Genomic DNA, 21517 nt, shown 5'->3' on the forward strand with positions numbered 1-21517 from the left:
CTGCCATCAGCGGCGCCATTTTGTCGCCATTTTGTTCTAACATCAACTTGGAAAAATGTGTGCTATTGACGTGTTTATGCAGAGTGTAGAAGCTGAAAAGTAACGTGCTCACTGCATAACAGTTAACTTGGAGGCACGGTGCAATCATTTTCATTTAACTTACTCCGTCATTTTTGCTCATACAGATAAGATTATACATCTTTCAAATCTGTAAAAAGTCTACTTTTATTTGTGTGCTCTCACAATAGAAACAAATTGTTGTGCTTTTGTAAAATAATGAAAGCAAACAGGGGGCTTTCTGCTGTCTAAGTCTCTGTGAACTTGAGCGTGTCCAAAAAAAAAAAAAAAAAAAAAAACTATGAACGAACTGAAACAGAATAGTTTATCAATGAATTATTATGATGTTAAGGCAGTCTTCTTGCTGTTTTTTCCCTGAAGCATTCATAATCAATACTTTATGCATGCGCTTCAGTGCTGATAGGCTGTAGGCAATTAAAAGCTTATTATTATGAATGATATGGTTTATTAATATAAACGTGTGATTAGTCGACTAATTGCTTCAAATGAATGACCATTAGTTGATCAGAAACATTTTTAGTCGAGGGCAGCCCTACTTTCTAGTATTTTAGTAATGAAGGTGAATCTTTAAAATGCATGCAAATTTTCACGAAGCGCAACAGTTACCATTCAGTGGCAGTGGTCAAAAATAATTTAAAAATCATCTTTTGGATTTTTCTTGTCTTGTAAACTCAGAGCTGTTTGGACAGAAATTAAATTACCACACAACTGGTGTTTTTCAAAAGAACAGTATAATAAAGGATAATAGCAGAATTGCATACTGTTTTTTTTTTTTTGACAAACGATTTAAATTGTTTTATCTTGATAACCGATTAATCTGATGATTATTGAAATGATTATTCATTGGTTATTTCACAGATGAATCAGTAGACTTCGATGGATAATTCAGCTTTTGTAATTAAAATCCTCCTGCAGGCACTAATTTTATCCCTTAAAACTCATCTTTGATAATCAAAATGACATATTTAAACAATTTTTCTCATGAAAATAATGTATTTATGTCTTAAAATGGCTTGAATGTAACTCTACACCCTCACTTCATTTAGTATATGTGGAACTATGAATATGCTAACTAGTCTCCACCCTACTCAATCACACCAGCTCAGACATGCTTTACTTTCACTCAGTTAACTGTAGTAGTAAATGCAACAGAATGGCATTGTTATGGTCGGGTGGTTGTAGTAAAAGAGGCGCAAGACGAAGGAGTAAACAAAAAGGAGTATTCTTTATTTGGCGGCATCAACTCACACTTGACATTTACTTAAAGGTGCCATAGAATGCATTGATACAGTATTTTAAATTGTTCTCTGATATCTACACAGAAGGTATGTGGCTTAGGTAAGGGCAAAAAATCTCCAGAAACGATTTTACATGTCCATTTACAACCCTAGGATTTCTCCCTAGAATGAAACGGTCTGTTATTGGCTTATTTGGCAGGGTCATGAATAATAATGAGCTCTGCTCTGATTGGCTGTTTCACAGTGCTGCTCAATGTTGAGCTCTGCTCTGATTGGCTGTTTCACAGTATGGCTCATCAGCAAGAAGGAAGCACAGGGAGGAAAATATATATTTAAATACTTTCTCTCGCAGTTATATCGTCGGGTAATTATACTGTATATAAAACGCGGGCATCAGGGAGCCGTTATTAATATGCGAGGCATTGAAACTGCTTTTGAACGATCCATCGATCGCGTTATAGTTTCACTTTCAAGAGACGCAATCACACAAACTCGGGCTCTGTGGGAAGCTCTGGAGGAGCGGACTCTTGGGGGCGCTCTTGCAGCGCAGACTCTTGGGGGCGCACGGGTGGCGCGGAGCTGGACGGAACCAGCGGAGACGAAGGAGAGCTGGACGGGACCAGCGGAGACGCAGGAGGGCGCTCTTGCAGCACGGACACTTGAGGGCGCTCTTGCAGCGCGGACACTTGAGGGCACTCTTGCAGCGCGGACATTTGAGGGGGAGCTCGGGAGGCGCGGAGCTGGACGGGACCAGCGGAGACGCAGGAGGGCTGGACGGGACCAGCGGAGACGCAGGAGAGCTGGACGGGACCAGCGGAGACGCAGGAGCGGCGATGAACGCAGGAGGGCTGGACGGGACCAGCGGAGACGCAGGAGAGCTGGACGGGACCAGCGGAGACGCAGGAGAGGCGATGAACGCAGGAGGGCTGGACGGGACCAGCGGAGACGCAGGAGAGCTGGACGGGACCAGCGGAGACGCAGGAGAGCTGGACAGGACCAGCAGAGATACAGGAGAGTACTTGCGAGGAACAGGCGCTAGAGGGCACTGGCGAGGAGCAGGCACTGGAGGGCACTTGCGAGGAGCAGGCACTGCAGGGCACTTGCGAGGAGCAGGCACTGGAGGGCTCTGATGAGGAGTAGGCACTGGAGGGCACTGGCGAGGATCATGACATTCCCTCATATACAATTAGCACTCCTACAGGCACCTGCCCTTCCTCCATCGGCGGCTCGGGCTGAGCCGTAGTAGGCGGCGGAACCATCTTCGTCGCGGACGGCGCAATGTTCATCGCCCCTTGTGGCGGAATCCTCTTCGTCGCGGGCGGAACATTCATCACCGTGTACGGCGGTATCCTCTTCGCCGCGGGCGGAATCCACCAACTCGTGGTGGACTGGGGAAGCGAGCTGTGGATCTCCGGAGAAACCAAAATTCCCTTGATCTTTTGGCATATAAGAAGTAATTACTCTTACTAATTGTTTCTTACTATAAGAAACATCCTGTAAGTTTCAGAACTCACTTATGGCTCGTTTCCAGCGAGCGCTACGGTTCAGTACAGTACGGTACAGGATGCAATTATGTCCGTTTCCATTGTCAGAAGTTGTGAATGGTACCAAAATAGCGAACTGTACTGCACCACTTTGTTGGTACCCTTCCGTTGGGCTACCTAGCACAGCAAAGGGTACCAAAAGGGTGGCGCTCAACACACTTCAGAAGTTGATTGGTCAACTAGAATCATTACTGTTGCGTGATACAAGGGGATAAAACGTCTCCTTCACTCGCTCCGCTCTGCTGTCCATGAGTGTTGGACTTATTTACATCATAGTGTACAAACACAAAAAATATTAGTGTATTTTATCATTTTATATTTACAGTTTAAACATATGTACATACAACTATACAAATATACAATGAGGATATTGTAGAAAAAAATAAGAATTAGATCGATAAGTGGCATAAGGCGCATGGCAGATAGAGTGCAAAACCAGTTAAATAAAAACAACACTGTGTAGATATATTTGTAGTGCAAAAGAGCTTATCAGTCTGAGGACATTGTAGAAAATAAAAAAAGAGAGATAGATAAAGTGCATAAGGCACATGGCAGAATAGATGGAGTGCAAACCAGTTGAATGTACAAAAACAAAACTGTGCAGATTTGTTTTGTTTTGTTATTAGTGTAGTGCAAGAAGAGCTTATCAGTCTGTTAAAGTGACAAGTTCGGATAGCTTTTTGTCAGACTATCCGAAGAGGTAATTTGCAGTCAATGTTGGATAGGTAGTGATCAGCCAATGCTGCACAAGTGACAGGTGCCGGTCACAGTTTGTTGGTCGGTGGGGGGGTGTCACAGAGTCAGAGTTCCTAGTGTGTTGCTGTGTTAAATGGGGGTGAAAGAGGGGAGGGGGGGCAAGGATGATGTATGAAGCTGTCCTTCAGTCTGCTGGTCCTCGCCTGGAGACTCCGCAGTCTCCTCCCTGATGGCAGCAGACTGAAGAAGCTGTGTGTCGGGTGGGTGGGATCGCCTGCAATGCGGAGGGCTTTGCGGGTGAGACGGGTGCTGTAGATGTCCTGGAGGGAGGGGAGAGAGACACCAACGATCTTCTCAGCTGCTCTCACTATTCGTTGAAGTGACTTGCGGCAGGATGCGTTGCAAGCGCCATACCACACAGTGATGCAGCTGGTTAGGATGCTCTCGATGGTGCCTCTGTAGAAGGTGCACATGATGGGGGTCGGGGCTCTGGCTCTTCTGAGTTTGCGGACGAAGTAGAGACGCTGCTGTGCTTTCTTGGCCAGTGCTACAGTGTTGTTAGTCCAGGAGAGGTCCTCAGTGATGTGCACACCCAGGAACTTGGTGCTGCTCACTCTCTCCACAGTCGCACCGTTGATGGTCAGAGGGGCATGCTGAGTGTGTACTCTCCTGAAGTCAACAACAATCTCCTTCGTCTTCTTCACATTCAGAGAGAGATTGTTGTCACTGCACCACCCGGCCAGGCGGCTCACCTCGCTCCTGTAGTTTGTCTCATCTCTGTTGCTGATGAGACCCACCACAGTCGTGTCATCCGCAAACTTAATGAAAATGTTGGAGTTGTGTGATGGTGTGCAGTCGTGGGTCAGCAGAGTGAAGAGGAGGGGGCTCAGCACACATCCTTGGGGGGCCCCAGTGTTCAGTGTGATGGTGCTGGATGTGTTACTGCCGACCCGTACTGCTTGAGGTCTCCCGGTCAGGAAGTCCAACAGCCAGTTGCACAGAGAGGTATTGAGCCCCAGCTGGGCCAGTTTGTGAGTGAGCTGTTGAGGGATGATTGTGTTGAATGCTGAACTGAAGTCTATGAACAGCATCCTGACATATGAGTCTTTTTTCTCCAGATGTGTGAGGGCTGGGTGGAGGGCAGTGGTGCAGTTTTTTATTTCAGTGGTTAATCACTTGATAATCATGCTAGCAACATGCTAGCCACTTTCTAATCATGCTGGCAACATGCTAGTAACAGGTTAATCATGTTAATAACATGTTAATCATGCTAGAAACGTTATCAACATCTATCTAAATGTTCAAACATAAGGCTTTTACAACTGCTTTAAACTTGCAGGCTAGGCTTTCTCAAGCGAACCTAAAGTTTATTGTGACAAACTTTTTTATCTAGTTAGGTTATCAACCATCATAGCAACCACTCCAAGTATCCTAGTAATCACTCTGCGGTCTTTAGCATCTATGTAAAACTATTTTAAACTTCAAACAATTTTTTATTTCAAACTTTACTATCTTTTAAACTTCTTAAACTTTTTCAAACTTTCTGGTCCGGCTTTTTCAAGCCAACTTAAAGTTTGTCTCGACAAACTTTTTTATCTAGTTATTATTATTAGTGGTGCTTGCCAAAGACTATTATTATGTCACATACTTATTATTCTTATTATTCTTCCGTACAAACTTCGGCGCGTAACTTGTCTCGCACAGACCCACGAAACAGGTGTCAAATCATGCGGCCTATTGAGGAGAGGTGGGCTATGACTTTTATAAGCGATCGGGCGTACGATGTTCGTACATCGGGCGAAAAATCAGCCAAAAAATCCCATAGATTCAACATTACAGCCAACTTTGACGAGTTGTAGCTCCGAGCGAGAATTTCGTAGAAACATGTCAATCACCACATTTGAACAGGCTATTAAGCTGTGCGAGAACATACCCCGCTATGAGGTATAACTTGTGCCCCAAAGTTGCCCCATTGACATACTATGGTGAGGGACGGCCCATGAAACAGCACACATGCTTTTCCTACTATGGTAATTTACATAGGAATTTTGCAGTGAACATAACTGCATCACAACATCATAGAGACATGGGGGTGGGCTCATTTTAATTAAGCAACCAATCAGACTCTCAGGACCACCATGAAGCTGTCAAGCCATGCCCTAGCAACCATTTAGAGCACCCTAGCAACTGATCCCTTACTTCACACCAGACGCGACTTGCGAGAATAAATCGCGCTATTCGCGCGTAGTTGGACGCTTGAACATTTTGAGTTTACTCGCTTCATTTGCACGTGAAATTCACTTCACAACAGACGCGAATTCGCGTCATGGGAGGGGCTTCTGCCAGGAGGCTCCAGTCTCATTGCGAAATGGCTGACATGGATTTTGTTGAGAGGGTCGTTGCACTTTATGTGCTATGGAAACACTGGACACCTGTATTTCAGCCGAGAATGTAGTTGTTTAAAACTCAAATCTGCAGTTTATTTATAAAAACAGCACCTATTTGAAAATGTGCTTAGCCGATTTCGGAGCCGTGAGCTCCAGGCGATCACCGGGCTCTCGTGCTCATGTATCCCTAAGACAGGAGCATAACCTCGGCTAGTCCTTCTGACATTTGCCACTGTCTCTACTGTCTCTGTAGTGGATAAACATAAGATATAATTCGTTTTGGATAAATCTAACAGGTAATCTTTGGTCTATGGTACAGCTCCGGGTATCCACATACAGCGACGATGATTTTGTCCTCTATTGTTTTTTCGGATTTCTGCCTCTGCTCGTAATCACGTCACTACTAGAGCAAGCTCCTGATTGGTTAACGTGGCGCGAATATCCGCCAAAGTTCAGATTTTTCAACTTGCCCGAAACGCTCAATTCGCGCCGCGTAATTCGCGCGAATCACATCTTTCGCACCACCTCATTCATGCGAATCAGTGTTGTAGAGACATGGGGGTGGGTGTTTTTGACTCGGGACAGCAAACAACCAATCATGAACCACCACTGGCCCTTCCTAGCCACACCCAAGCAAACCCAAAGAGGTGTATTCTGAATGTCATAGAGATATGGGGGTTTGTTTATGTCATTCATACTGACAAGCTGTCTTTGGAGTATAATGATTGGCAGCTGCCAAGACACTCCCTAGCAACCAAAAAGTGTACCCTAGCAACCGTATGGCAAGACCTATATCTGCATCAGAATATCGTACAGACATGGGAGTTGGTTCTTTTGACTCATGCTAGCAAACCGGACTTCAAACATGCTAGTCATGCTAGCAGAGAATAGCTACGTGTTAATAGTCATTAGTTAAGTGCTAATTCAGGCTAAGAACATGTTAATAAATCTATAATACTCCATAGTAACTATCTGTGAAACTAGCAACACCCCAGGTACCATAGCAACCTCCACAAGTACCCTAGCAACCGCATAGCAACACCCTAGCAACCACCCCAAGTACCCTAGCAACCACATAGCTACCCCTAGCAACCACTCCGAGTACCCTAGCAACGGCCCTAGCAACCATCCTGGGTACCCTAGCAACCACCCAAAGTACCCTAGCAACCACATAGCAACACCTTAGTAACCATCCTGGGTACCCAAGCAATCGCCCTAGCAACCATCCTAGGAACCCTAGCAACCACATAGCAACACTCTAGCAACCACCCCAAGTACCCTAGCAACCACATAGCAACACCCTAGCAACCACTCTGGGTACCGTAGCAACGGCCCTAGCAACCATCCTGTGTACCCTAGCAACCGCATAGCAACCACCCCAAGTACCCTAGCAACCACATATCTACCCCCTAGCAACCACTCTGGGTACCCTAGCAACCATCCCGAGTGCCCTAGCAACCGCCTAGCAGTGCCATGGAAACCACTCAAGCCAACCTAGCACAGCAAGCACCACTCACATTTTCTTCAGGAAATGTACATATCTAGCTATTATTATTATTCTGAGACTAAATTTCTGACTGCTACTCCTCCTAGAGCTTCAACTCTACAGACTCCAAACTCAGCTCAAATCTTCAGACTGTTCTGACTCGAGTTGCTACATCTTTTCTAACTGATTGGACTTATGGTTTTCATAAAACTGAAGATTAAAAATCATAAAAATCCCATACACTTACATTGACGCATGATTACATTCGTTCAGATGAGCCAAGACTATTCAAACTCCAACTTTCAAAATTCTGATCTAAACACACTGAAGCAATTACACTCAATCAGACTTCCCTTCTATGTACTGTTTCTAACCAATTCAAACTCATCTAATGTTTCTAATCTATCTATCTATCTATCTATCTATCTATCTATCTATCTATCTATCTATCTATCTATCTATCTATCTATCATCTGACTATTTATGTCTATCTATCTATCTATCTATCTATCTATCTATCTATCTATCTATCTATCTATCTATCTATCTATCTATCTGTCTGTCTATAATCTGACTATCTATCCTAGCGACATGCTAATAACTTGTCAATCATGCTAGCAACATGCTAGTCACTTGCTAATCATGTTAGCGACATGCTAATAGCATGCTAATCACTTCCTAGACATGTTAGTAGCATGCTAATCATGCTAAAAGCATGCTAGCGACATGATAGTAACATGATAATCATGCTAGAAATGTGCTAGCAACATGCTAGCAACATGAGAATCACTTGCTAAACATGCTAGCGACATGCTATTAACATGCTAATCCTGATAGAAACATGTTAGTAACATGCTAATCATGCTGGAAACATGCTAGCAACCTGCGAATCACTTGCTAAACATGCTAGCGACATGCTAGTAGCATGCTAATCATGATAGAAACATGCTAGTAACATGTTAGCAACATACGAATCACTTGCTAAACATGCTAGTGACATGCTAGTAGCATGCTAATCATGATAGGATCATGCTAGTAACATGCTAATCATGTTGGAAACATGCTAACGACATGCTAGCAACATGCTAGTCATGCTAATCATGCTAGAAACATGCTAGCGAGCATGCTAGTAACTTGTTAGTCATGCTAACAACATGCTGGTAACTTGTTAATCGTCATAGTAACACCCTAGCAACAACCTTGGTTACCCTAGTAACCGCCTAGCAACACCTTAGCAACCACCCGGGTATCCTAACAACCGCATAGCAACACCCTAGCAACCACCCCGGGTACCCTAGCAACAGCATAGCAACACCTTAGCAACCACCCTGGCTACCCTAGCAACACCCTAGCAACCACCCCGGGTAGCATAACAACTGCATAGCAACAACCTAGCAACCATCCCGGGTACCTTAGCAACTGCATAGTAACACCCTAGCAACCACCCCAAGTACCCTAACAACCGCATAGCAATACCCTAGCAACCACCTAGAATACCCTAGCAACCACTCTGCAGTTCTTAGCATCTATCTGTCTATAATCTATCTATCTATCTATCTATCTATCTATCTATCTATCTATCTATCTATCTATCTATCTATCTATCTATCAAACTTTAAGCTTTTAAAACTATTTCAGACTGAAAACTGTCAAACTTTTTAAACTTTTCAAACTTTTTAAAACTTTCTGGTCCGGCTTTCTCAAGCCAACTTAAAGTTTGTTTCAACCAACTTTTTTATCTAGTTAGTGGTGCTTGCCAAAGGCAAGGTATCACTATTGTTATCTTGCATACTTCTTCTTCTTCTGGACAAAACTTCGGTTCGCTACTCCTCCTGCGCCGTTTGTCACAGACCCATGAATGTGGTGTCAAATAGTGCGGCTTATTGTGGAATGGTGTGCTATATCTTTTATAAGCGATCGAGCGTACGATAATCGTACAGTGAGCGAAAAAACTGCCTAAAAATCTTATAGACTTAACATTGCGGCCTACTTTGACGAGTCGTAGCTCAGAGCGAGAATTTTGTAGAAACATGTGAATCACCACCTTTGGAGAGGCTGTCAAGCTATGCGAGAACATACCCCACAATGAATGAATGAATGATGCATTTATATAGCACATTTATTGTGTATTGCCGTTCACCCAAAGCGCTTTACAATCATGTGGGGGGGTCTCTCCTCAACCACCACCAGTGTGCAGCATCCACTTGGATGATGCGACGGCAGCCACAGGACAACAGCGCTAGTGCGCTCACCACACACCAGCTACAGGTGGAGAGGAGAGAGTGATAGAGCCAATCAAGTGGATAGGGATTACTAGGAGGCCATGATTGATAAGGGCCAGTGGAGGGAATTTGGCCAGGACACCGGGGTTACACCCCTACTCTTTACGAGGAGTGTCATTATACAATGGGGTATACGTTGTACCCCTGGGGTACAAAGGGCACAAGAGAGCCCCAAAGTTGCCCCATTGACATACTATGGTGAGGGACGGCCCATGAAACAGCACACGTTTTGCTCTTTTGACTCGTGATCGCAAACAGGACTTCCTTCATGCATGCTACACATGCTAGCAGTGAATAGCTACATGCTAATAGTGATTAGCTAAGTGTTAAATCAGGCCAAAAACTTACTAACTCTATAAAACTACATAGTAATGATGTGTGACAACGACCAACCGCTTAGCGACATGATAGTAACTACCCAGAACAACCTAGCCACTGCTTAGAAACACCCTAGCAACCGAGGGGCGAGTTTGCCACGGCAAGCAGCACTCACATTTTCTTCAGAAAACTTCAGCACGCTACTCCTCCTGCACCTTTTGTCGTAGACCCATGAATGAGATGTCAAATCACGCGACATATTGAGGAGAGGTGTGCTATATCTTTTATAAGTAATTGAGTGTATGATGTTCGTCTGGTGGACGAAAAAATTTAGGCGAAAAAGTCCCATAGACTTAACATTGCCACAAAATTAGTGATATTGTCTCTTTGGATCAGGAGGTCAAAGAGGCTTGGGGGAGGGCTCATTTGACTTGGCCTATCAAGCAGCCGATAAGTACTGACATGACAACTTCATAGCTTTGCCCTAGCAACCACTTACATCACCCTAGCAACCGTAAAAGGACATTAACAAACAATTTTTCACCAAAACATTGTAGAAACATGGCATTGGGCTCTGTTGATTCAGACTGTCAAATAGTCTTTAAATACCATCCCATAAACTGTATAGCCACACCATAGCAACCATTTAGAGTACCTTAGCATCTGAACAAACACATGAATAAGCAATTTCTCAGCACCAAAAAGTGGTATAGATATGGGGGTGGCCTCTTTTGTTTGGGCTGAAAACCAAGTCTGTAAGTATCACCATGGCGACTGTGCAGCTACACCCTAGCAACCATATAGAGCACCCTGGCAACCGTATAGCAACATAAGAAGCCATATCTCAGCTCCACAACATCATGCAGACATGGGAGTTGGCTCATATAGGGAGGATCGGCTCTGGTATTCAAAACAATCTGCTGTGAAATTATTATTTTTTTCTTTGATTGTTAGTGTCAAATGTGTTTTGTTGTTATAATTGTGAGTGATTGTTTTTAAGCAAAGTGCATTTTTCCTCTTTTTGTATTATTGTGTCTCATGAATAGATGCTAACTCTGTATTTTATGTTATCTGTGTTTTTACAGGAGTTTTTTGAGCATGCAAAGCATCTGTGGGATGATGAGGGGGTGAAGGCCTGTTTCGAGCGCTCAAATGAGTATCAGCTCATCGACTGCGCGCAGTAGTGAGTATCTGTTAATGTGTCAGTTTTACTCCCACATTAGTGCTATCATCTCTCACAGCGTGTCTCCTGATCATCATATTTGCTGAGTGAAGGTTTCTTGTCTGAGAGTTGCTACAGAACCCTTGTGCAGCACAACCTATTGGACAGTGCAGAGTGGATTTGTTTACTTGTGTGACCCACAGATGCAGTGCAGTGTCTAAAGTGTCTTTGGCTTCATCTCAGATTTTGAGCAGTTGGATTCCTATGCAGGTCATTACTCAGTATAATAGTCTGTATGACAATGGGGAAGAAATGCTCTAAGAAACAGATGTTATTGACTTGACATTTATAAAAAATTTCTCTCTTGACCAAGGGTCTCCAACACTGCTCCTGGAGAGTTACCTTCCTGCAGGGTTGGACCCCTCCTCTAGACATTTCTCTACCAATTCCTGTACTACTGATTTGCTTTGGTAATAATTGAACAGATTTTTGTCTTGGAAACTTAACAACAACAAAAAACTAAATTTAAATGGCTCATTTCTCCTTCTACCATCTCTTATCATGAGTCTTGCGTATATTTAACTTTACAAATATTTCTCCCTGAATTCTTTGAGAGTTTTTCCATTAATTTTTTTTTTTCATTTGTTTTAAAGCTCAATCCAAGTATTAACAGTCCAAGTAATAATTTTTCTGCATTCTATTTTTCTTTTTCCCATCTTAAATTCTCTGGATTCAGGTTTTTTTTTTTTCCTTTAAATTTTTTTTGTACTCAATTTTAATGGTTGAATTAAATTTGAGTAAATCAAAAAACATCGTCTAATTCTTTGAGGTCATGAATCTTATACAATTTTTTATATATTTTCTTAAGATTTTTTAATTATATAATTATTAAAGGTTTAACAGTAATTACATTTAAGAGCCCTATGATTTATGTATTTATTTTCAAATTCTGTTTTATTTTTTTACCAAATTCTGTTTTTTTTTTTCCATTGTAATTTGGATAATTAAAAAAGGAAAAGTTTTAATAATGATAATTATTATTATTATTATTACTACATTGGGACATACATTCTACTGCAAAATAGTACATAATAATAATACACACGCAACAATAGGTGGTGCCAAATACAAATTGTACAAATTCAATGTATAGAAAAATAATGTAGAAAATAGATTTTATATACTTATAAATATGTTACTGAGGCTTCTTGATCTATTTAAACAATAGATCGCAATGACAGTTCGGACGCTGAGGAAATTGTAAATGTGGAAATTGTCAAATGGTCCTCTGACATTCCTTTCTGTTAAATATGATGCGATCTGGCGCTGGAATCTGTTGTTTTGAAATCATACTGAATGTTTGTTGTAATGTTATTAGTGGCAGAACATTCTCTTGTGGCTCATGTACAGTCTTCAGTGCTTCAATCTATCACTTAATCACTTAATGACTATCTATTCATTCCGGTTAAATCACAAAACAAAATACACACTTGTCCCTGCTCTTGATATAGGATCACTGATGAACATCTTTGATTTTAATAAGAAAAAAAAAAAAAAACATACGAGGGCAGATTAGAACCCAAAACCAAAATGCTACCGCTAAACTGTTAAAGCATATGAATGTTAATTGCGTATCTATGTGTCACTGATGTAAAGAATCTTGGCCTTATAATACCTTTTAGAAACTATCACGTTAAAAATAAGTTTGTCCATACATTAACCCCCCCCCACACACACACACACACACACACACACACACACACACACACTCCTGTCCCACCCACTTTTTAAAACAAAGTTACAAAGTTACGTCTCCTGCCAGCGGCCGAACCACAGGCAGACCCAATGAAGGTGCTGTGTGCACCGAAGGAACCGCACCAGCTCTGAATCTCATTGGTTCTTGCTTAGGCATCCCATATTGAATTCCATCATTTAGCTGGGATGATAATCCTCCAATATAAAGTGAACGCTATATAACCACTGTAATTTTTGAAGCAGATGCAGAAGTGATGTCCTGTCTCTTCACCTACACAAAACGTACACAGGCACGGAAGAGCACCATGTGTTTTCTTGTTAGGAAACCTGTGTTATACTGAAATACATCCGCGAATGGATACACAACAAATGAACAAGCTGTAAACTGTCAGACAGTTATGTGTGTGTGATCATGCACTGCGCTCATGCTTTCAGATAGTGCTTTTTCATATACCATCGCTGTCTTCCACATTTTTTTCTTCTTTTTTACCCTTTGAGGAGCGACTGAAACACTTTCAGGCATATGCTCTGCCTGCCCCCATCAGTTCCGGAAGAATTGCAGCCTCACTAGTTGCTACCTTCAGTACCACCGGTACTTATGCTACTGAAGAAAAACAAGTACCGGCAGGATTTTAAAATGTAAAAACCGACTTGGTACCGTACATCTTGGTTTCTCATGACATCCCTATACTGAATAACAACCTACTCTGCACTGAGCCAATGCAGAGCCTGGCAAACAACTCCCTCTCATGATGTAAAATGATGCAATGTTTTGTTTTTTGTTTTTAAATTTTTTGAAAACTGTCAATGAAACTGTGGCTTTTTCTACTAAATTTGTGCCCTCTTGTAAAACATTTTATATTATATTTATATCACACTTTTCATGTGATATTTTCATACAAGGTTATATTCATTTTATAAAAAAAATTAACCTGCAATATGCTCTTTAACTGGTGGGTTGTGTGTGCTTTTCCACTGCATGGTACGGTTCGGTACGGCTCACTTTGGGGGGGGGGGGGGGGGGGGGGGGCTTTCCACTGGGCACTGGTACTTTTTTCAGTATCACCTCGGCTGAAGTTCCAAGCGAGCCGTACCGTTACCAAAATGTGATGTGTAAACCCTGCTGATCAATGATTGGCTGGAGAGAATTTTCACTATCTGCATCATTGAACTTGCAACACCAGACACCAGACACGCTACATTTAAATCAGTTGACTTTTCTGTTGTATGTGCCAGAGAAAAACATGTTGTCCGAATTCAGTCCAATAACATAAAATGTTGCTGGGCTATATGTCATTGTCATTTTTCTATTTCTAACATTATTTTCGTATCTTTTTACAAAATTCAGACAAAAGTCTCTCTCACCTCAGAAAAATTAACTTGCCTGTCCTGTCAGCCAATACTGTGCTCATTGTGTGTACTTTTCAATTGCACGCACTAATGTGGCATCATACACTGTATATAATTTCATTATAAATAAAGCTCAAATTAATGTAAGAGCGTGCAACGTCGTTATGTTGATAAATTGAGATCATGTACCAATAAATTATGTAACTAGTAGGTCTACTAGCTAGGAAGGATTTGCATGCTGGTGTGATGTCTATTCTGTTAACCAGGAGCAGTTTCATTAACAGTATTGTGTATTTACCATGGTAACTGTTGTTTCCATCACACCAAATTATTATTCAGTCTAAATAAACAATATAATAGCATTAATGGGAAGACTAATTTTAAAAAGTAAGTAAACAACTCCCACACTTAGATATAACCACTTTGTTGCGTCAAAATAAGACTTAAAATGGCATGAAAACATGATCTGTGGGAGTATGGGTGTAGAATTCATTCATACTCAAAGTATGAGTACAGCGCTCTCGTACAGAAAGTCCAAAACAGCCTTATAGATGTAATAACTTGTGATGTGCCAGGAAATCCCTAATATGGACAAAGGCATCTGGTTATCGCTGTAGCTAAGCTGAATAATAAGCAGAAACATTTTGACTGGTGAAACGTGAAGATGATTGCGACAATATATATATATTTTGAATGTGTTTTACCAAGTCATCTCCAGGTAATAAATAAAAAAAGTATATGAATAATGCAGTGCTAATTTATTACAGTAGCCTTTAGAAACTTTTAAATATATTTTCCTCTTTATTGTGTGATAAAAATGGCAATTAAGTGTTTGTAGTATATTAGTCAATCATAAAATTGTCTTTAAGAAAATATAGAAAAAAATATTATACACATTATTGCTTATTGTCCAGCAGCAATTAAAAGTAAGAGATAAGAAATAATAATAATAATAATAATAAATATAGCTGCAAGCAGCAATACTGGGGTTCAAGCACTTAAGGTGGTCTTGGCCAACCTGGATGTATGGATGACACTTAAACACATCCAAAATGAAGAATAGGCTTACAGACACACAACATACATACACACACACACACACACAGACATTAAATGATTTAACTAGTATATTAATACTCTATAAGCATATTTACACACACACACACACACACACATGCACACACATTTTGTTGCAGAGATACATATTTGAAATAAATGATAAGTAACAATACTTATTGCAAGTCTTCTCTTTTTAAGAGTTTGTGTGTCATTTTCAGGTTTTAATGTAATCATAATCTGGCATAATTGTAAAAACTGATATGTCTGTATGAACAAAATGGTAAACTTTGACCAAATGTGATTTCAAATATTTTAACAGTGATTTTATAATATCTAAGCATGAATCCATCAAACCTATGAACAGTACTGTTTAAGTTAGTTCAGTGGTTCTCAAACCTCTCCATGAAGTACCCCCAGCACTGCACATTTTGTATATCTCCCTATATCTGATACACCCACTTCAGGTCTTGCAGTCTCCGCTAATGAGCTGATGAGTTGAATCAGGTGTGATAGATGAGGGAGACATGCAAAATGTGCAGGGCTGGGGGTACTCCAGGACAGGTTTGAGAACCACCGGGTTAGTTGAATGAGCCCATCAGTGGTCTTCCGCTGCCATCTAGTGGTTATAAGTGGGAAGTCGTGGCCTAATGGTTAGAGAGTCGGACTTGTAATCCGAAGGTTGCGGGTTCGAGTCTCCGGCCGGCAGGAATTGTAGGTGGGGGGAGTGAATGTCCAGCGCTCTCTCCACCCTCAATACCACGACTGAGGTGCCCTTGAGCAAGGCACCGAACCCCCAACTGCTCCCCGGGCGCCACAGCATAAATGGCTGCCCACTGCTCCGGGTGTGTGTTCACGGTGTGTGTGTGTTCACTGCTGTGTGTGTGCACATTGGATGGGTTAAATGCAGAGCACAAATTCCGAGTATGGGTCACCATACTTGGCTGAATGTCACTTCACTTCACTTCACTTATAAATTGCAATTTCTCATACAATGTTTTTAACCTTTATAACTATTATGGTGTTATTTTTTGCCCAATCTCTCTTCAAATTTTGCATGCTTGTTTAGAATGAAATTATGCATCATTTTACCCAGATTTGAGAATTTGTGGGCTTTCTTTTGGGATTCATAGGCCTTTGGGTACACTATGTAAAGAAGTGAAAATGAAGGGCTTATAGTAGTACAAATGCAAATGTTAAACTTTTTTTATTGACCTAGAGAGTTTAGAGAATAGTACTGCACTGATTTTATTGATTTTGATTTTAAAACCACATCTAGTTCACTAGTTCAAGTAGGTTTTTAAAAATAATCTCAAATATTTAATGAACAATTTGATTGACAGCATTGGTCCCCGAGGCAAGTTGTTCAGAATGAGGAGATCTATCGTATGATATGAAGATTTAGTGTATAAGTGAATATTATGAATATTTTACTGCAATTTGAGGTAATTTATTATAGAAGTACTGTTTTAGAGGCCCTTTTCACTGTTATAGCGCCACCTACGGTCCAATCTAAATTAAACTTTTTCTAAATTAAGAGTCATCTGACACGTTTTCCACAAGTTTCGTAAAATTTATAGGCTTTTGGGTATATTTGGCCACACCCCTTTTTTAATGACCCCGTTACAGCTGTCCAAAGGACAAAATTCAACGTTTTGTTTGGTAATTATTGATCTAGAGAGTCCCGAGAACTGTTCTGTAGTGGTTTGATCGAGATTGAGTAAAAATCCTAGGACTAGTTCGCAAAAGTAGGTTTTTAACATATTTGTGAATATTTAATGAACAATTTGATTGACAGCATTAGTCCCAGAAGCAAAGTTGTTCAGAATCAAATGATATGGAGAACTAGTGTTTTTGTCAATATATGAACATGTTCTACAATTTGAGGTAATTTTATATACAAATATTGTGTTTTTGCAGACAAAAATACAATATTTGTGTTCGCCCCCTAATAAATATAGTTGCAAGCAGCAATTACGGGGACAAGCACTCCAATGGCAAAATGAGCTAAGCATAGAATGGAGCACCAGACCAAATGCAACAATGAGTACTAAAAGCAATTTTAGGATGATTTTAATTGAAATGGCTGAAAAATCATAAATACAACCTCTAGTAATATGATTAAATGGCTTATCACCTTTGACTAACAGGTGGCGCTGCAATCAAATCATTTTGGTGTGTTCTGTGTGACGTGACGATGGCACACACAAGGTTTGTTGTCATTATGTCAAAGCTTTGCAGAGATACAGTCTCAGAGTGATTTTGGCACCATGACTAAAATTTGTAGCGGCGCTGTATGAAAACGTTTTTTTCTATCGACACAAAATCCATAACTTTTTGTCAGCACAATCTGAAGATGATTTGACTCGATTTTGGTGAAAATTGGAAAATTGGAAATTTGAAAATGGGAAAAACAGTTGGAGGAGGAGTTTGAAAAAGTAGGTTTTCAACATAACTCAAAATGGTGCACAGGAAGTTCGGCTTACTATGGCATAATTGGTATGTTGTAATTAAAAAATAATTAGCATTTTTGGAAATTTCATAATGAATGGTTTATTACTCTTGATCAATAGGTGGCGCTGTTACCAAATTGATGTGGCGTGGACAGTTTGAGGTGATAATGGCACAAACAAAGTTTGGAGTAAATATGTCAAAGCTTTGCTGAGATACAGCCTCAGATGCAGTTTGGCATCTTTCCAACAAATTTGTCGATGTGTTAAACGAAAACAGTATTGAATATTGACATGAAATCCATACCTTTTTGCCAGCATGGTCAATGATCCGAGTCAAATTTCGTGGAAATCTAACTAACGGTCTAGGGGGAGTCAAAAAAATATGTTTTCAACATGAATCAAAATGGCGGACAGGAAGTTCCACCAATTATGGCAAAATTGGTATTGTTGTTCTTGGCATGATCCAAGGAATCTATCAAGTCCAGGTTCATTACAATAGGCTAATGTAAACAAAAGTTATTTGCATTTTTTGGAAATTTCATTACAACTTTTGACCACAAGGTGGCGCTGCCCCAAAACGAGTTGCGGATGAGGAGCCCCGAAACTGTGCTGTACCCTCTGCAACAGAGTATTTTCATGTTCCGACCGTCATGTCAGAAGTTGTTCACGTCATGCCGGTTACTCCATAACCAGCTCACGTCATGTCTGCCAAGCCACAGCCTGCTCACGTCATGTCTGCCAAGCCACAGCCTGCTAACGTCATGTCTGCCAAGCCACAGCCTGCTAATGTCATGTCTGCTACTCCAAGGCCTAGTCATGTCATGCCTGCTACTCCAGGACCTGCTCACATCATGCCAGTTAAGTCAAAGTTTACTCATGTCATGTCTACCAAGTCACAGTCTGTTCACATCAGAATCAGCCAAGCCAGGGCCTTCACACAAGATGGCCGCCAGTCAAGAGGCTCAACACAAAATGGCCGCCACACCTGAGCCTCATCACAAAATGGGCACCACGCCTGATTCCCCGGCCAAGATGGCCGCCACGCCTGATTCCTCGGCCAAGATGGCCGCCACGCCTGAGCCTCGCCATGTCATGGCTGTCACCAAAATTTCCCTGAAGGATTTTTTGGGGGGGCTATAGTACCCAAGCTTCTGCGGATATGGAGCTTTGGCCAGGACTGATTGCCAGTGTGATGGACCCACCACTGATGTCAGTGCGAGCAGCTGGCATCCTCAGGGCTTCAGCACTGGCTGTCACAAAGACTGTTCCCCTGACCTCAGTGACCCTGTTATGGCGGTAGCCATCCTGTGTGTTTGGGCAGCACACTGCACTTCTGAGGCCTCTTCTGTCCAAAAATCTGCCTCAGGGGCCTCTCCTGTCTATGAGTCCACTGCAGAACCTCCAGAGGTGGCAGCGTCTTCTTCGGAACTCTTTGCCTGTCCTATCACGGCCATGGAGGCCATTCATGAACTCACAGTCTGCCCTGTCACGGCCATGGAGGCCGTCCATGAACTCTCTGCCTGTCCTGTTATGGCCACAGAGGCCACTGTTCACCTCTCTGTGTTTTCTGTTTCAGTCCTACCTGATCCGCCTTGGTGGATACCTGCTTTGAGGTGGTTGTCATCTGTTCCACTGTGGGGATCTCTGCTCCTGTCGGCACTGCTGACCTGGTGGTCATCTGCTCCGCCATTGCTCCATGCTCCTCTGGATCTGGTCTCCTGGTCTACAGTCTGCCACTGCTTCATGGCCCTGGCCCGCTACTGTTTCACACTCTGTCACTGATCCATGGCCCTAGCCCTCCACTGTTCCATGGCCCAGGTCCTCCATGGTTCCACAGTCTGCCACTGCTTTGTGGCCCAGGTCCCCCTCTGCTCCATTGTCTGCCTCTTCTCCATGGCCCAGACCTACTTTTCCTCCATGCCTCAGGCCCGCCACTGCTCCACAGCCTAGTTCTACCATTGCCTCACGGTCCAGGCCCATGGTCTTGCCCACTGCTTCATGGTCCAGGCCATGATTCTGAACCTGTTCCCCTGCATGGGCCTGGCCCTGGCCCTCCCCCTGTTCAGCCTCCGCTCCACCACCCTCCTGGACTTTTTGAGTTTTGTTTGGGTTGGGGTGGGTGTTACGTTTGGGCGTCAGGAGCCGCCCATAGAGGGGGGGATCTGTCACGCCTGTTTTGTGTCTTGTTTCATGTTCATGTTTTCATGTCTTTTATTATGGAGTTTAGTCATGGTCCCTGTTAGTGTCATGCTTCCCTTGCTCTCATGTATTCATGCTATTGGTTCTCTTGTTCACAGTGTTAATTTTGGCAGACTTTTTTGATTTAGTCTTAGTCTTTATCTTGAGAGAAAAATGCTTAATAGTCTTAGTCACATTTTAGTCATTTGAGTCTTTCATAATTTTAGTCTAGTTTTAGTCGACGAAAAGTCATTGCATTTTTGTCAACTTTTAGTCATTACTTTTAGTCAAACTGCAGTTACCAACATTTATTTTGGTAGCTATTTTATATATAGTCTTCAAACAAAAATAGTCATTACCAAATCAATTAAGTTTATGAGAAATTTGAATTAAGGATTGAATTTGGGAAAAACTGGAATAAATTCAAATTTTTTGGTAGAGATACAAATTTAACTAATTTTTCAGATACAGTAGGTTTATATAACAAGTATACATTTATTTAACATCTTTTGTTGGTTAATATTAATGGCATAGATAGGTAGGCTATTTAATTAGGAATGCTGTCCATTTAAGACGGATGCATGTAATACTGACACACATTCAGATTTCACCCACCTGTTTACGTTCACTTAAGCCATAACTGACTGTATTTACATGAGATGCTCTACACGATATACATTTGGACTGCTGTGTGTATATTTGAGCACTGAGAACTGATCGCGCGCTGTGTGAGAACTGAGAACTGATTGCGCGCTGTGTGAGAACTGAGAACTGATCGCGCGCTGTATGAGAACTGAGAACTGATCGCGCGCTGTGTGAGAACTGAGAACTGATCGCGCACTGTATGAGAACTGAGAACTGATCGCGCGCTGTGTGAGAACTGATCGCGCGCTGTGTGAGAACTGAGAAAGTGGAGCACTTCTATCAGAGTGATTCCGCCTATCGCGCCTTCACTAACTTTAAGTTAATCAACAACGAATTGTGACTCCTGGGAAAAACGGGATGTCTGGTCACCCTATCCCTATAACCATTCAGGTGCTGAGGCCATTGTTTCAGATCGCTAGTTTGCGTTTTGGGTCAGGGTATATTCTGGCAACTACGTCTAGCAATCGGCAAAGCAAACTGTGGTACAGAATCAGAATCAGAAAGAGCTTTATTGCCAAGTGTGTTTGCACACACAAGGAATTTGTCTTGGTGTTATGAGCTACCAGTACAGAAAGTACAAACATAGTGCAGACAACATATAATTAAGGTGATAAAGAACACTAATGAAGAGAATATACAATAATTAAGAATAACAATAGTAATAAAAATAAAAATATACAGAAAAGAGACTTGACCATAGACAGAACTGTGAATGTGCATGTGTCCTATGTACAGATGAAGGTTTGATGGGTTGTTTACAGATGTACAGTACCGGGGTGTGTTATGTGTTGTTCAGGTGGGATACGGCCTGGGGGAAAAAACTGTTCTTGTGTCTGGCTGTTCTGATGCTCAGTGATCTGTAGCGCCGGCCAGAGGGCAACAGTACAAA

At 41.8% G+C, this 21517-nt stretch overlaps 1 protein-coding gene across 1 annotated transcript in view; it reads left to right on the forward strand.

Annotated features, from left to right (window-relative positions):
• LOC306864742 (guanine nucleotide-binding protein G(olf) subunit alpha-like) overlaps window positions 1-21517 on the forward strand; it is a 306051-nt gene that overhangs the window by 135443 nt on the left and 149091 nt on the right. The window contains exon 5 of the mRNA XM_079408947.1: window positions 11115-11212. Within this exon, the coding sequence (XP_079265073.1) occupies window positions 11115-11212 (98 nt within the window). The remainder of the gene's footprint in view (window positions 1-11114; window positions 11213-21517) is intronic.

This window comes from Barbus barbus (genome assembly GCF_936440315.1).
Source record: "Barbus barbus genome assembly, chromosome: 46".
Lineage (NCBI taxonomy): Eukaryota > Metazoa > Chordata > Actinopteri > Cypriniformes > Cyprinidae > Barbus > Barbus barbus.